Raw genomic sequence first — 17,894 nt, 5'->3', positions numbered from 1 at the left:
TCTAAGCAAAAAGAAAAAAGTGGGATGCATCACACTACCAGACTTCAAACTATATTACAAGGCTACAGTAATCAAAACAGCATGGTACTGGTACCAAAACAGATATATAGACCAATGGAACAGAAGAGAGGCCTTGAAGGCAACACCACATATTTACAACCATTCGATCTTTGGCAAACCTGACAAAAACAAGCAATGGGGAAAGGATTCCCTGTTTAATAAATGGTGTTGGCAAAACTGGCTAGCCATGTGCAGAAAGCAGAAACTTTCTGACACCTTACACTAAAATTAACTCCAGATGGATTAAAGACTTAAACATAAGACCTAACACCATAAAAATGGTAGAAGAAAATCTAGGCAAAACCATTTAGAACATAGGCATAGGCAAGGACTTCATGACCAAAAGACCAAAAGCATTGGCAACAAAAGCCAAAATAGACAAATGGGATCTAATTAAACTCCAGAGCTTCTGTACAGCAAAAGAAACAGTCATTAGAGTTAATCGGCAACCAACAGAATGGGAAAAAATTTTTGCAATCTATGCATCTGACAAAGGGGTAATATCCAGAATCTACAAAGAACTAAAGCAGATTTACAAGAAAAAAGCAAACCCATTCAAAAGTGGGCAAAGGATATGAACAGACGCTTTTCAAAAAACGACAAATATGTGGCCAAGAAACATATGAAAAAATCCTCATGATCACTGGTCATTAGAGAAATGCAAATCAAAACCACATTGAGATACCATCTCACGCCAGTTAGAATGGCAAGCATTAAAAAATCTGGAGACAACAGATGCTGGAGAGGATGTGGGGAAATAGCAACACTTTTACACTGTTGGTGGGAGTGTATTAGTTCAACCATTGTGGAAGACAGTGTAGCGATTCCTCAAGGACCTAGAAATAGAAATTCCATTTGACCCAGCAATCCCATTATTGGGTATATATCCAAATGATTATAAATCCTTCTATTATAAAGACACATGCACACGTATGTTCATTGTGGCACTGTTTACAATAGCAAAGACTTGCAACGAACCCAAATGCCCACTGATGATAGACTGGACAAGGAAAATGTGGCACATACACACCATGGAATACTATGCATGCATAAAAAAATCATGAGTTCTAAAGGATGCAACTTTTGCCTGTTAAGTAAGAAAAAAATAACAAAAACAAAATAACGATCAGTTTGTGTCCTTTGTAGGGACATGGATGAATCTGGAAATCATCATTCTCAGCAAACTGACACAAGGAACAGAAAATCAAACACCTTGCTTGAGTGGCATGCTTGTCCATCATAGTCCCAGGTACAATATAAAATGATTAATTCTCATTGATATAGCTACAGACCATTTGTTTCTGCCACTAGCACCTTCTGTCAAGACACCTAGGAGGATTCATAATGTCCTGTGTCTCAGGTGAAAGGCCTTTAGAGGTCAGTTCTGTCTGTGATCTCTGAATTAGTCCCTTGCACACAGCTGTCATGGTGTGGAAGAAATTCTGCACATGCAGGAACCCAGTGACAGAAACATACATCTGTGTCACTGAATGTAGACTTGCCAATATTTATTTGATCGTGGATCTTGATGTCGCACTACAATCTTGCTCCAAGTCCATGAAACCAAAGTCTAGAATAGGTTTTCCTAATCTGTGATCTGCCAAAAACTGCACCTATATGTGCCCCTGGTAGGCATGCTGGCTGACTTTATTCCCACTGTGAATCGTGAAGCAGTCCTATAACCCAGCTCCAGTCCGTGTCAGCTAGAGTCTGGGAGCAGACCTGCCCACCCAGAAATCTAGAGGGAGAAATGCCATAAACCCACAAACAGACTTGAAGACTTTGGTCTGAGCTGTGTATCCTGAAACAGCCCTATGAATCAGTTCCACACCCTCTCAGCTGTGATCAAGAGTCAGTACTGCTTATCTAGGAACCTGTCCAATGACTGGGTTAGAGGATTCCCCAAAACTCAGCAAGAGCCACATAGCACAAGCCACACCTGCTTACATTGATTATATCAGCACTGTCATCTGCATATATAACTGGAGATGTTTTTTCCTCAGCACCAGCCTTACTGATTAAGATCCTGAAGCAAGTTCAGGATCCCCAGAAAAGAGACAAAAATCCACAATGGTCTGATACCCTGATAACAGGTTTGTCAAGCATGAACTTCAATGTGACCCGGGATCCAGTGCACCTTACTGCAATCTCAGTGAAAATCTCATCAGCACAGAGATCCAATAGAAGAAAATATTTACCTCCCCAAACTAATTAGTAATGACTGAAAGAGGTATTTATGTCCTTCAGATGCAAGGACATAAAAACAAGGCATCACAGATCATGAAGGATCAGGCAAACATAACACCACCAGGATAAACTAAAAATGGCTCTAGTGACCACTTACAATAAAACACAGATCTTAAAAAAAAAAAAAAATGGTAAGAATTCAAAATAATTATCTTTTTTTTTTTTTTTTTTTTTTTTTTTTGAGACGGAGTTTCGCTCTTGTTACCCAGGCTGGAGTGCAATGGCGCGATCTCGGCTCACCGCAACCTCCGCCTCCTGGGCTCAGGCAATTCTCCTGCCTCAGCCTCCTGAGTAGCTGGGATTACAGGCACGCGCCACCATGCCCAGCTAATTTTTTGTATTTTTAGTAGAGACGGGGTTTCACCATGTTGACCAGGATGGTCTCGATCTCTTGACCTCGTGATCCACCCGCCTTGGCCTCCCAAAGTGCTGGGATTACAGGCTTGAGCCACCGAGCCCAGCTCAAAATAATTATCTTAATGAATCTCAATGAGACGCAAAATAACCACAAATTACTAAAATTTTTTTACAACAATGTATGATCAAAATCACAATTATAATAAAGAGAAACCATCAAAATAGAGCCAACGTGGTCACTCATGCCTGTAATCCCAGCACCTTTGGAGGCCAAGGTGGGTAGATCACCTGAGGTCAGGAGTTCGAGACGATCGTGACTAACATGGTGAAGCACCGTCTGTACTAAAAATACGAAAAATTAGCCAGGTGTGGTGGTGCATGCCTGTAATCCCAGCTACTCAGGAGACTGAGGCTGGAGAATCGCTTGAACCCAGGAGTCAGAGGTTGCAGTAAGCTGAGATTGCACCAATGTACTCCAGCATGGGCGACAAGAGCGAAACTCTGTCTCAAACAAACAAACAAAAAAAACAAATCAGATATACTGGAACTGAAGTACATAACAGGAAATCTAAAACATTTAAGAGAAAGCTTTAACAGGAGACTACTTTATACAGAAAAAAAATCAGGAAAGGTAAAAGTATGTCATTTAAAAGTTCCTTTAATTAGAATTTTAAAAAAGAATGTAAGAGTGAACAAAGCATTTGGGGTCCATACTGCATAATAAACGGTAGGTAAGAATGTACGTATTTTAGGAGGTTCATGAGAGAGAGAAAAAAAATTTTAAGAAAAGTTTCTTAAATTTGTTTAAAGATATAACGTCTTCAATTCTTCCTAATCGTGGAAGAAATATAGACATTAAAAAGCTCAAAATGTCTATAGCAAGAAGAATCTAACAAAAATTGCCCAGGACACATTATAATTAAACTGCCAAAATTCAAAGACAGAGAGATTCTTTTTTTTTTTTTTTTTAAGACTGAGTTTCGCCCTTGTTACCCAGGCTGGAGTGCAATGGCGCGATCTCGGCTCACCGCAACCTCCGCCTCCTGGGCTCAGGCAATTCTCCTGCCTCAGCCTCCTGAGTAGCTGGGATTACAGGCACGTGCCACCATGCCCAGCTAATTTTTTGCACTTTTAGTAGAGACGGGGTTTCACCATGTTGACCAGGATGGTCTCGATCTCTCGATCTCGTGATCCACCCGCCTCGGCCTCCCAAAGTGCTGGGATTACAGGCTTGAGCCACCACGCCCGGCGAGAGATTCTTAAAAGAAGCAAGAGAAAAGAGAATTCTTCACATACAAGGGAACTCCTATAAGGTTATCAGATTGCTCAGCAGAAACCATGCAAGCCACATAAGAGTGAAAGTATATATTTAAAGTGCAAATAAAGAGAGAAAAAGAAAAAACCTTGACAAGTAGGAAGACTACACCTGACAAGGCTGTTCTTTATAAATGAAGTATCAATCAGAATCTTTTCAGATTGAAAAAAAGTTGAGGAAATTTTTAATCACTAAACCTGAATTAACAACAAATGATAATGAGAATTTTTTGAGTTGTAATGGAATCAAAACTTACAACAAAAATATTAACACGTCTCTACCCATAAAGGAAATGTTTCCTACTTTTTTTTACCCAGTAACAATCCCATAACTAAAGCCCTGAGGTTCTGTTTGAAACCACTCCGAAAATGTACAGATCTCAAAAACTTATTACACACCCTCAAGGGAAAAATGAAAGAATTTTTAACAAATCACTAGACATTTTTTGAATTTACATTTTTATGCCTCTTTGAGAATATTTTCCTATTTTTCAAGATCTACCAATAAAATGCATTGTACAATTAATACAAATGGAAGTTGAAATAAGTAAACAATTTTTTCAAGATAACAAACCCAAGGAGTAGCAGTACTGGCTAGAATAATGATATGTCTGACTCATGTGTCAAGTCGGGTTTTCTGTCCTATTATATACATCTTCCCACCTTCATCCTTCTCATTGAAGTACTCAATGACCACCCCAAGAGCCTCTGCACTGTGTCCCCCTGTGTGCCTGGAGTACATAATTTTTTTTTTTTTTTTTTTGCAGGTCCTTGCACCATCTTGCTAGAATGGACTTTGTCTTTGAGGATATTATCTTTTTCTCCCTTCACAATTCTGAAAAAAAATCCAGATGGTGGAAATTATTTCTGCCTTTCCCCTCAATATCAGAATTCCATTAGCTGAACAGCAATGTGTCTCCAAAAAAATGGAAAGTGGATTGGGAAAAAGAAAATCTTAATGTCATGAGGATGTGGCTTTTTAAATGAAGTGTATACCACAGAATGCTCTAAGCACCAGGGCACCCAGCTGCTCCCCTCAGAGGGTCCACTTGACACCTCAGGCCATCCACTATAAGGAGATGGTGCAGTAACTGTTATTCCCTAAACACTCCACGAGACATGGCTACTGTGGGCATGTGCAATCGTCCCTAGACAGTTCTGAAGCCTAGGACCAGGAAAAGACAAAAGGATGGCTGACGACAAATTACCCTGTAAAGTTGGGAACCTAAACCCAAAACCATTCTGATAAGGTATCTGTATCTGAAGAAGACAAAAGAAGAGGCACAAAGGATGCACACTGTTATTCAACATAGTATTAGAAGTGCTAACTAGAGCAATAAGAGGGAAAAAAAGGGGGCATCCAAATTGGAAAGGAAGAAGTAAAATTATCTTTGTTTGCAGATGATGTGGTCTTATATTTGGAAAAACCTAATTCATTAAAACACTGCTAGAATTGATTGAATTTAGTCAAGATATAAGATTAAAAGTCAGCTGGTAGTGGTGGCTCATGCCTGTAATCCTAGCACTTTGGGAGGCCGAGGCAGGCAGATCACCTGAGGTCAGGAGTTTGAGACCAACCTGGCCAACATAGTGAAACCTCATCTCTGCTAAAAAAATACAAAAATTAGCTCACGCCTGTAGTCCCAGCTACTGAGGAGGCTGAGGCGGGAGAACTGCTTGAACATGGGAGGTGGAGGTTGCAGTGAGCAGAGATCATGCCAATGCACTCCAGCCTGGGCGACAGAGCAAGACTTTTCAAAAAAAAAGATTAAAAAATTAGTAGTGTGACGGCCAGGCGCGGTGGCTCACGCCTGTAATCCAGACACTTTGGAGGCCAGGGCGGGTGGATCACCTGAGGTCAGGAGTTTAAGACCAGCCTGACCAACATGGTGAAACCTTGTCTTTAAAAAATAAATAAATAACATAAATAATACAAAATAAAATAAAAAATTAGTAGTGTGTCTATATGCTAACAGTGAACAATGTGAAAAAGAAATCAAGAGTAATCCCATTTACAATAGCCACAAATTAAATACCTAGGAATTAAGCAAAGACGTGAAAAATCTCTACAATGAGTACTATAAAATATAAGACACTGATGGAAGAAATTTAAAAAGACAAAAAACAATAATATTTTATGTTCATAAATAGGAAGAATCAACATTTTTAAAATGTCCATACTACCCAAAGCAATCTACAGATTTAATACAATGTCTAGAAAAACATCAATGCCATTCTTCACAGAAATAGAAAAAACAATCCTACAATGTAGACAGAACCACAAAAGAATCAGAATAGCCAAAGCCATTGTAAGAAAAAAAGAAACTGGAGGAATCATAGTATTTGACTTAATGATACTACAGAGCTACAATAATTGAAACAGCATGAAACTGATCGGTGAAACAGTAGAGAGAATACAGAGACATATCCATATATCTATGGCAAACTTATTTTTGACAACGGTGTCAAGAATATACCAGGATTACGGCCATGAGCCTCCGTGCCCAGCCCCACTTCTGAGCATCTATTCAAAATATGCAAAGTGTACCTGAAAGAAATATTTGTACATCCTAGTTTACTGCAGCAATATTCACTGCATTAGTTTTTTCTGGCATTGCTATAAAGAAATACCTGAGACTGGGTAATTTGTTTTAAAAAAGAGGTTTACCTGGGTCATGGTTCTGCAGGCTGTACAGAAAGCACTGCAGCTTCTGCTTCTGGGGAGACCTCAAAAAGCTTCCAACCACAGCAGAAAGTGAAGGGATGGCGAGTCATCTTACATGGTAGGAGCAGGAGTAAGACAGTGAGAGAAGAGGTGCCACATACTTTTGAAAAATGAGACCTCAGGAAAATTCACTCACTATGGCAAGATAGTACCAAAGGAGCTAAGCTAAACCATTCATGATAAGCCAACCCTATGACCCAATCATCTCCCACCAGGCCCCACCTCCAACATTAAGGATAGCAGTTTGACATGAGATTTGAATGAAAACGCAGATCCAAACCATATCATTTACAAAAGCTGAAGAGTAAAAAAACTCAAACATCCTTCAATGGATAAATGATTTAAAAAGATGTGCTTTATACATACAATAAAATATTCTTTAGTCCCAAATAAAAATATCGTCAGATGCTACAATTAGGAAAAATCTTAAAGCCATTATTTTAAGAGAAATAAGACACCAACAAAGTAATAGTGTATGATTCCACTTTTATACAATATTTTAAGTAGTAAACTAGGAAACAGAAGTAGAAAGATGCTTGCCTATGGTTCGAGTTGTGAAACCTTAGTGGAGCCAGAACTCAAGGAAGGTTATTTAGGAAAAGCAGGCCCTCACCCAGGTGGCCAACTCAAGGGCCCATAGACATGGCTACAGATACGGAAATGGTGCACCAAGCTTTGTCTTACTGAAAATTATGAAACAGTTCTGCAACTATCTCAAACTCCTCTCAGTTACAGTCCACAAGTGGTCCTTCCCATCAAGAGACCTGTGGGGAGACATACCCAGCCAAAACTCTGGAGGGAGGCCTGTATATCTTGGCCTCGCCTGTGCTCCCTGAAGCAGCCCTGTGACTCAGTTCTAGCCCTCACAGTCAGTCTGTGGCCAGCTGCATACACTCTGGGACCCACATACAGACTTGTGAAAACTGCTCCCAGGTAGTCAGCAGAAGCCAAACCCATTCACACACTTGGTATTTGGCCCATTATATGCAGACAAACTTCAAAACCCAACCCTATTGCCTACCATACAGATTAATGTCCTCAAGGATATTTAATCTTTCCAGAGCCTACAAAGAATCCATGACTGTACAAATCTCTGGTAACACAGCCATCAAAGGCAGACCCCACAGCAGACCCAGCAGTATCCTTGTGACCCAGCTACCACCCTTCTCTGCAAACCCAGAGGTAATATCATCAGCCTGCGGATCAAACAAACAGGAGATCTTTACCTGTCAAAAATAGTTTATAGAAACTATAATCATTGTTAGATCCTTCAAATGTACAGACACAGGGCTGCTTCAGAGACCACAGCTGAGGCCAAGATCTGCAGGCCTGCCTCTAGGGCCACAGCTTCTATCTTACCGTATTTCTGGAAGTTTCTTTCAGAACAATTGGGCAAGGAAAAGGAGAATAAAGCTCTCCAGCTTGGAAAAGAAGTAAAAATTACTGTTTGTAGATAATATGATCATGCATATACATACATACATATATATATATATATATATATATATATATATATATAAAACCCTAGAGTAAAACAACAAAAAAATCTTTGAACTAAGAAATGCATTCATGGAAGTATCAGGATATCAGGATACATGATCAATATATGAATACTTGTGGGTTTTTGTTTTTTTTTTCTAGACAGGATCTCACTGTGTTGTCCAGACTCATCTCAAACTTCTGTCCTCAAGTGATCCACCTGCCTTGGACTCTGAAAGTGCAGGGATTACAGAAATGAGACACTGCACCTGGCCCAATATACAAATATTTGTTGCATTTCCATACAGTAGCAGCAAACTTGCCAAAAAAAGAAATAATTTCCATTTGCAATAGTATAAAAAGAAATTTAATTAAAATAAATTTAACCAATGAAATAAAAAATATATACATTAAATATAAGATTGATGACAGAGGCCGGGCGCGGTGGCTCAAGCTTGTAATCCCAGCACTTTGGGAGGCCGAGGCGGGTGGATCACAAGGTCGAGAGATCGAGACCATCCTGGTCAACTTGGTGAAACCCCGTCTCTACTAAAAATACAAAAAATTAGCTGGGCATGGTGGCGTGTGCCTGTAATCCCAGCTACTCAGGAGGCTGAGGCAGGAGAATTGCCTGAACCCAGGAGGCGGAGGTTGCGGTGAGCCGAGATCGCACCATTGCACTCCAGCCTGGGTAACAAGAGCGAAACTCCGTCTCAAAAAAAAAAAAAAAAAAAAGATTGATGACAGAAATTGAAGTAGACACAAATAAATGGAAACATATTCCGTTAGGATAACTAACCCTGTCAAAGTATCATATTATCCAAAATCATCTACAGATTCAACATGATCCCCATCAAAATTTTAGTGGCATTTTTCACAGTAATAGAAAACACAATTGTAAAATTTAAGTAACCTAAAAAAACTTTAAATAACCTGAGCAATCTTGAGAAAGAACAATGCTGGGGCATCATACTCTCTAATTTCAAATTTTATTTAAAGGTTATAGTAATCAAGAGTATAGTATGTGGATAAAAATTGATACAGAAATGAACAGAGCAGAATAGGGAGCCCAGAAACAAAACCAGGAATACAAGGTCAAGTAATCTTTGACAAGGCCAACAAGAATATACAATGCAGAAAGAAGTCTTCTTGATAACACGGTCCCAGAAAAACTGGATACCCATAAGAGAAAAAATAAAAGTAGATCGTTTTCTTAAACCATACCCCAGGCCAGGCGCGGTGGCTCAAGCCTGTAATCCCAGCACTTTGGGAGGCCGAGGCGGGTGGATCATGAGGTCAAGACATCGAGAATATCCTGGTCAACATGGTGAAACCCCGTCTCTACCAAAAATACAAAAAATTAGCTGGGCATGGTGGCGCGTGCCTGTAATCCCAGCTACTCAGGGGGCTGAGGCAGGAGAATTGCCTGAACCCAAGAGGCGGGGGTTGCGGTGAGCCGAGATCGCGCCATTGTACTCCAGCCTGGGTAACAAGAGCGAAACTCTGTCTCAAAAAAAAAAAAAAAAAACCATACCCCAAAATTAACTCAAAATGAAAGGCTTAAATGTAAGACATAAAACCTTAAAACTCCTGAAGAAAACATGTTTAAAAAAAAAAATCTTGTTGACATTGGTCTTGGCAGTAACTTTTGATAAGACATCAAAAGCACAGCAATAAAAAATACAAACAAGTGAGACTGTATCAAATTAAACAGCTTGGGCACAGCAAAAAAAAAAAATTTTTTTAACCCTACAACATAGAAAAATCAAGCCATGCCGGGCGCGGTGGCTCAAGCCTGTAATCCCAGCACTTTGGGAGGCCGAGGCGGGTGGATCACAAGGTCAAGAGATCGAGACCATCCTGGTCAACATGGTGAAACCCCGTCTCTACTAAAAATACAAAAAATTAGCTGGGCATGGTGGTGTGTGCCTGTAATCCCAGCTACTCAGGAGGCTGAGGCAGGAGAATTGCCTGAACCCAGGAGGCGGAGGTTGCGGTGAGCCGAGATCGCGCCATTGCACTCCAGCCTGGGTAACAAGAGCGAAAACTCCGTCTCAAAAAAAAAAAAAAAAAAAAGAAAAATCAAGCCATGTATCTAATAAGAAGTTAATTTCAAAAATGTATAAGCTTATGCAATTCAAAGCAAAACAATTATAACCCATTCAAAAATAGAAAAAAGATTATGTATTTTTTCCCAATACAGACATACATACCAGGGAAATCTGTATGCTGTTGGTGAGATGTAAATAAATCGTCATCATAAAAACCAGTAAAAAATAAAAATGTAAATATCATATAATCCAGCAGTACCACTTCTGGGCATCCTACCAAAAGAAATAGTATTTGTACCTTGAAGAGATATCTTTAGCCCTATGTTCACCGTAGTATTGTTTGCAATAGCCAAAATATGATATGTGTGTATGTATATATAGACAGCAGAATACTATTCAGCCATAAGAGAAGGAAATCTAGTCATTTACAACATGGATAGACCTGGAGGACATTATGCTAAATAAAATAAGCCAAACACAGAAAGACAAAGAAACTGCTTGTTTTAAGGTACATGGGAAATCTAAAAAAGTGAACTCACAGAAGCAGAGTGTAGAATGGTGGTTGTTAGTACCTGGGGGTAGAAATATGAGGGTATGTTCAAAGAATACAAATTTTTAGTTACAAGTTGAGTAAGTCTGAGAAATCTAATGTAAATTCGCATTAGATTAGCCAAATAGCACTGTGTTTATAGTTACTTATACTGCAATTTATGCTTATAATTTGCTACAGCAGATCATAAGTGTTCTTACTACAAAAAAAATTTGAGGTAATAGATGTGTTCATCAACTTGACTGTATTTTATTTCACAATGTATATGCATATCAAATCATTACATTGTACACATTAAATATATAGTTATACAATTTTTATTAGAAAAATCCATGTCACAGGCTGGGTGCGGTGGCTCAAGCCTGTAATCCCAGTACTTTGGGAGGCCCAGGCAGATGGATCACGAGGTCAAGAGATCGAGACCATCCTGGTCAACACGGTGAAACCCCATCTCTACTAAAAATACAAAACATTAGCTGGGCATGGTGGCGCGTGCCTGTAATCCCAGCTACTCAGGAGGTTATTGCCTGAACCCAAGAGGCGGAGGTTGCAGTGAGCCGAGATCGCGCCATTGCACTCCAGCCTGGGTAACAAGAGCGAAACTCCGTCTCAAAAAAAAAAAAAAAAAAAAAGGTGTACAGGGGAGTGCATAGGGCCCGGCAGCCCCCAGGAATCAACGATAGGGCTAAGGTTTTCACCTTGACTATGAGGGTAGGAGGAATAAGTGGCTGCCTCCTTCCTCCCTTCACAGAACTGATTCTCACTGTTCCTTCAGTCCAGGAGGCTGGGGCTCAGGAGCCGTGACCTGGTATCTCCTGCCCACCCTGGTCCCAGGTAAATGTGAATGGAGACAGGTATGAGAGCCTGTCCTCATCTTTGATTCCCCACAACCCCACCCCAGGCCTCAAGACGGTGCTACCTAAGAAAGTCTTCCCTCCCACCCTACCACTAGCCTGGTCAGTGGTCAGCAAATTGGACGAGGATCCGACAGGAGTGTAAATGTGAGATACAATGTCTTGATTGTACCTGTTTTTGGTTTAGCTTTGTATTTAAATAAACAAGGAAATAAACTTGAAAATTATTTGTCATCATGAAAATGAAGCAAAAATTAAAATATTTATTGCCAGGCCAAAAAAAAAAAAAAAAAAGAAAAATCCATGTCATACAAACACAGTTGTACAGTAAGTCCTCACTTAACGGTCAAAATAGGTTCCCGAAAACTGCATCTTTAAATAAAACAATGTTACCATATGCAATTAAACTATGGTAATTCCGCCTCCTGGGTTCAAGGGATTCTCCTGTTGCAGCCTCCGAAATAGCTGGATTACAGCCGCATGCCACCACACCTGGCTAATTTTTTGTATCTTTAGTAGAGATGGGGTTTCACCATGTTGACCAGGTGGGTCTCAACTTCCTGACCTCATGATCTGCCCGCCTCAGCCTCCCAAAGTGCTGGGATTACAGGCGTGAGCCACCACGGCTGCCCAAAAAGTTTTCTTTTTTTCTTTTTTTTTTTTTTGAGACAGAGTTTCACTCTTGTTACCCAGGCTGGAGTGCAATGGCGTGATCTCGGCTCACCGCAACCTCCGCCTCCTGGGTTCAGGCAATTCTCCTGCCTCAGCCTCCTGAGTAGCTGGGATTACAGGCACGCGCCACCATGCCCAGCTAATTTTTTGTATTTTTAGTAGAGACGGGGTTTCACCATGTTGACCAGGATGGTCTCGATCTCTCGACCTCATGATCCACCCGCCTCGGCCTCCCAAAGTGCTGGGATTACAAGCTTGAGCCACCGCGCCCGTCCTAAAAAGTTTTCTTAAACAATATGTTGCTTCAAAGTATGAACAATGTTAAGTGAGAATTTACAATACACGTATATAACTTATATAGGTCTGTGTATGTGTGAGACCCACATTTTTATATCTAGATTGATCTCAATGACAGAATCCCAGTAGGCTTCTTACTAAAATTGTAAGATAATAGTTATTAAGAAATAATAATATGCCAGGCGCGGTGGCTCACGCCTATAATCCCAGCACTTTGGGAGGCCGAGGCGGGTGGATCACGAGGTCAAGAGATCGAGACTATCCTGGTCAACAAGTGAAACCCCGTCTCTACTAAAAATACAAAAATTAGCTGGGCATGGTGGCACATGCCTGTAGTCCCAGCTACTCAGGAGGCTGAGGCAGGAGAATTGCCTGAACCCAGGAGGCGGAGGTTGCAGTGAGCCGAGATCGCGCCATTGCACTCCAGCCTGGGTAACAAGAGCGAAACTCCGTCTCAAAAAAAAAAAAAAAAAAAAAAAAAAAAGATTGATCTTTGCTGGGCGCGGTGGCTCAAGCCTGTAATCCCAGCACTTTGGGAGGCCGAGGCGGGTGGATCACGAGGTCAAGAGATCAAGACCAACCTGGTCAACATGGTGAAACCCCGTCTCTACTAAAAATACAAAAAATCAGCTGGGCATGGTGGCGCGTGCCTGTAATCCCAGCTACTCAGGAGGCTGAGGCAGGAGAATTGCCTGAACCCAGGAGGCAGAGGTTGCGGTGAGCCGAGATCACGCTATTGCACTCCAGCCTGGGTAACAAGAGTGAAATTCCGTCTCAAAAAAAAAAAAAAATTACAAATCTCAGTTTCTACTAAAACAATAACAATTTGAAAAACAATTAACATTACATTTTTTTGTATTTAGGAAAATGCTTATCATTCTGATAAAGTTGCTAACAAGAATTTGCAGAATTAAACTTGCCATAGAATTAAAAATCACTGGCCGGGCGCGGTGGCTCAAGCCTGTAATCCCAGCACTTTGGGAGGCCGAGGCGGGTGGATCACGAGGTCAAGAGATCGAGACCATCCTGGTCAACATGGTGAAACCCCGTCTCTACTAAAAATACAAAAAATTAGCTGGGCATGGAGGCACGTGCCTGTAATCCCAGCTACTTAGGAGGCTGAGGCAGGAGAATTGCCTGAACCCAGGAGGCGGAGGTTGCGGTGAGCCGAGATCGCGCCATTGCACTCCAGCCTGGGTAACAAGAGCGAAACTCCGTCTCAAAAAAAAAAAAAAAAAAAAAGAATTAAAAATCACTAAGCGGGGCCAGGTGCGGTGGCTCATGCCTGTAATCCTACCACTCTGGGAGGCAGAGGTGGGTGGATCACAATGTCAACAAATCGAGACCATCCTGGCCAACATGCTGAAACCTCATCTCTACTAAAAATACAAAAATAAGCTGGGCATGGTGGCGGGCATCTATAGTCCCAGCTACTCAGGAGGCTGAGGCAGGAGAATCACTTGAACCCCAGAGGCGGAGGTTGCAGTGAGCCGAGATCATGCCAGTGCACTCCAGTCTGGAGACAGAGCAAGACAGTCTCAAAAAAAAAAGAAAAAAAAAATCGCTAAGCAGAAAAGATGCAACATCTGTCCCTGGTGTTCCTAGGATTTCTGAACCAAATCCCAACATGTCCACTACTTGCCTTACATATTTTAGACATGATGCAAAAACAATATTTGAAAAAAATACATTAACATAGAGCTCCTCAATAACACAAATATTCGTACGTCTCCAAAAGCAATGAAACAGCAGTCAGATCATGCAGCCCCTTTTAAGTGATAAAGTGGACACTGGCTCTCCCTGTAAACTTGAAGGGAGATCACTAAAGAAAAAAGAGAATTCTTAGAATATTTAACAGCATGGCCTAAAGATGCCCCTACTTGTGAACATGAGAAAAAAACGCAGCCTTTTCAGAAATTATTTTCACTGGAGAAGGGCCTTTCCAAATACATTCTAAGGCCTGGCTTCCTTCTTCACCTCTGGTCCCCTTGCCTGTGTCATCTCCTTCATTCACTCTCACCTACCTGGGCTTTCAGTTACTGTCTCACATGTCTTTCACTGAAGGGCTCTTTTCTTTGCTCCAAACAGGTGACCCCGTCTGAGTTAGAGGGAGCAGCACCTGTTTTATTAAAAAAAAAAAAAAAAAAATTAACATGACTATTGCTGAGGATTCTCTAATTACCAACCTAGTACTATGCTACGCAGAAAAGATAAATTATGGAAGATTTTTAAAAAATAAAATAATTGCTTTTATTTAAAGATTCCTGACAGAATCTTTAGAATATTTAAGTATTTTAAATCTGTCGGTTCTGAATTTCACTACCCAATACTACGGTGCAAACTGGATTTTAAGATGTGGAAAATAATATCTTATAACATTGAATTTCTAGAATTACCAACTAATCTAGAGTGAAGGACACAAATTACTTCAAGAAAAGAGAAGGTTTAGGTAAAGATGAAACATTTTAAAAGATTTTCTTTTTCACATCAGCAAACTCCCAATTTCTTCATGAAGAAAGAAACTGAAATTAATCCATGCAAAGCAGAAGCTCCCAAGAGACATCCTACAAAGGAAAAAAATAAAACTCTTAGGGAGTATTAGGAATTACATATTAAAGCTATCCTCACCCAGGGTGACCAAGTTTCTGTAGTTCTCCAACATCACATCTCTATATAAATTCTGCTGAGCAAGATCCAGACATTTCCACTCTTCTGGGGAGAATTCTATGGCCACATCCTTGAATGTTAAGAGTTCCTGAAAACACATATTTATCAAGTGACAGAGTTCTTAATTTGACAACAGGAGAAATGAGTTAAGAGAGCTAATTCTGACTTATGGGACTGACGGGAATTATCTGATGAAATAACTTTCAACACAGTAATGTTCTCTAAAAAATTATATAACTGAGGAAAAAGGAGGGCATGCCAGTAATTTCTCTTGCTAGAGTGAAAATATGGGCTACACTGACCTGCCCCCACCCAAAACCAAGCAGAGCAGGCTCTGTGTGACCTATTGGAACAAAGGGTGAACTCACTTCTCATTAAAGTATCTGGAAGCCCTCATGCTTGACCCTGGCCTCGTGGTAGAATCATGTGATGAATTTAATTTAAAAAACAGGAATTTTTTAGGCTCTTTCAAAGTGCTGGGATTACAGGTGGCTAACACCTCTAATCCCAGCACTCTGAAAGACCAAGGCGGGCAGATCACAAGGTCAGGAGATCGCGACCATCCTTAAACAATGAAACCCTGTCTCTGCTAAAAAAAAAAAAAAAAAAAAAAAAAAAAAAAAAAAAGCCGGGAGCGGTGGCTCAAGCCTGTAATCCCAGCACTTTGGGAGGCCGAGGCGGGTGGATCACGAGGTCGAGAGATCGAGACCATCCTAGTCAACATGGTGAAACCCCGTCTCTACTAAAAGTGCAAAAAATTAGCTGGGCATGGTGGCGCGTGCCTGTAATCCCAGCTACTCAGGAGGCTGAGGCAGGAGAATTCCCTGAGCCCAGGAGGCGGAGGTTGCGGTGAGCCGAGATCGCGCCATTGCACTCCAGCCTGGGTAACAAGGGCGAAACTCCGTCTCAAAAAAAAAAAAAAAAAAAAAAAAAAAACAGCTGGGCGTGGTGGAATGTACCCGTAGTCCCAGTTACAGGTCTTCTGGCCATTATGTGTGTTCTTAGGAGAAACTGCAGGAGCAAAGCTGGCAATGGGCACAATTCCTGATAGTAGAACTCTCTCCTGGGAGGGATGTGGCCATGCAAATGCCCAGTGGGTGTGCTCAGGAGTGGGTTAGTGGGTGGGGGCTGGCAGCAGGGGGCAAGGAATCGATTTTCTCAGAACTCCTTTCCTCTAGGTTTCCAGTTCCCTCTCTCCCCGGAGGAGGCCTGGAACAACAGGACAGCGCATGTGCTGAACCCGGCCGGGTCTCCCTCCAACACCCAGCATCTCCCTCCAGCCCAGACTCAGCCACGTCTGTCTTCTGACAGAAAACGTGCTCAACACCAGTCAACGCTCCAACCCCAACGCGATGTCCAGCAACTCACTAACGACACCACCCAGGGTCAGCGCCGACCCCACAAGCTCAGCGCTCTTCCCGCAGCTGCCCCCCGCAGACGCCAGTCCCTGCCTCTGGACACGCGTCTCCAGTTCTGAACGCCTGCCTACAAACCAAGGGCGCCCACACGCTCCTCAGGCTCAATCACGTGGCAGAACTGCTCAGAACTCAGCGCAGCGCTGGGCGCACCTACGCCGGTGGATTCGAAAAGACGCCCCTCAGGAACGCCACGCGGGGGACACGCACAGGGCGAGGGAACCGGCGGGAAAGTCGGGGCGGGCGGGTGATTCGCTTCGCTCCCTCACACACCTCACAAAAGCCTTTCCTTCAAGACCCGCGGGCAGCCCCCAAACCACGAGCCACGGCCGGGGCCGTCCCATCCCCGAGTCCCCGTTTGCTCACAGGAACTCCATGTTTCCACGGAGCCTCCATCTAATTCCGAACGGGGTCCAGTAGCGGCGGGACCCCGGACCACAGCGCCTCCCACGCAGGCACCGCGCACGCCGCGCCGGCGTCTTCCCGATCGGCTCCTCCTCACCTCACAGCCCGGGGACGCTGCGGGTGCGGGCGCAGAGCTGCACAGGAAGGGCTGCAGGCCGGGCCAGAGCCGCCGTGCGGGGGCCGACGGGAGCCCGGGTCCCCCACCGGAGGGGACTGAGGACCGACGGCCGAGCGGCGGCGGCGGGGACTCGGCTCACACACTCGGTCCCGCCGCCGCCGCCATTTCCCGCCGGTTCCGAGGAGGCCTCCCCGGCCTCGGGACGCCCTGCCCCGCACACTCACCATTTCTGGGCTTCAGGGTGTCGCGGAGTCTCAGCTGCGAATCATGCGATGCCCGCAGCTCACAGAGCGACGGAGGCCGAGGCTGTGGCAGAGTCACCCGGGCCTCCCTGACGGGGTGGAAGCAGGGCGGCGAGGCCCTAACCCAGCTGGGGCTGGAGCAAAAGGCGCGCCAGATTCCGGATCCCGCCCTCTCTCCTCCGGCTGCGCGCCTGATTGGGCAGTTCTCAGTCCAGCGCCCTGACTGGGTGTGGCTCCAAGCTCCACGCCCTCAGGCTTTGAGTGACAGAAATAGCGACCATACCGTGCATTGAATGAGGCAAGAGTGACAGACTCGTTCCTGCGGGCACTTTCGGCCAGGGCTTTCGGTGCTAAGCCTGGCTCTGTTGGGGGTTCATTTTTAACCCTCAGACGTGTTAAGGTTACACGCATTTATAAATTGTGAACGCACGCGCGTGCGCA

General features: G+C 43.0%; 1 protein-coding gene and 1 long non-coding RNA gene across 5 annotated transcripts in view; one reads left to right on the top strand and one right to left on the bottom strand.

The window, feature by feature from the left end:
• Nucleotides 1-17,592, bottom strand: part of LOC141583961 (uncharacterized) — a 30,089-nt gene extending 12,497 nt beyond the window's left edge. For 3 of the 4 annotated variants that reach the window (XR_012516777.1, XR_012516778.1, XR_012516779.1), the window contains exons 1-3: nucleotides 17,436-17,592; nucleotides 15,235-15,361; nucleotides 14,631-14,725 (exon numbers count right to left, since the gene is read on the bottom strand). This is a non-coding gene — a long non-coding RNA (uncharacterized LOC141583961). Of the gene's footprint in view, nucleotides 1-13,865; nucleotides 14,726-15,234; nucleotides 15,362-17,435 lie in introns of those variants that run through there. The other variant, XR_012516776.1, reaches the window with a different exon arrangement.
• On the top strand, nucleotides 16,626-17,345 carry LOC120363567 (uncharacterized; the record flags this gene model as incomplete). Its single annotated transcript, XM_074395696.1, is given in 3 exon segments — nucleotides 16,626-17,039; nucleotides 17,042-17,217; nucleotides 17,219-17,345. Coding segments are annotated over 3 exon segments (717 nt in total), but the record flags the coding sequence as incomplete, so codon positions are not given.
• Nucleotides 17,593-17,894: the final 302 nt, after the last annotated feature.

This window comes from Saimiri boliviensis, chromosome 3 (assembly GCF_048565385.1).
Source record: "Saimiri boliviensis isolate mSaiBol1 chromosome 3, mSaiBol1.pri, whole genome shotgun sequence".
Taxonomy (NCBI): domain Eukaryota; kingdom Metazoa; phylum Chordata; class Mammalia; order Primates; family Cebidae; genus Saimiri; species Saimiri boliviensis.
The sequence above is the reverse complement of the archived record's forward strand: the minus strand, read 5'-3'. Positions and strand labels throughout refer to the sequence as shown.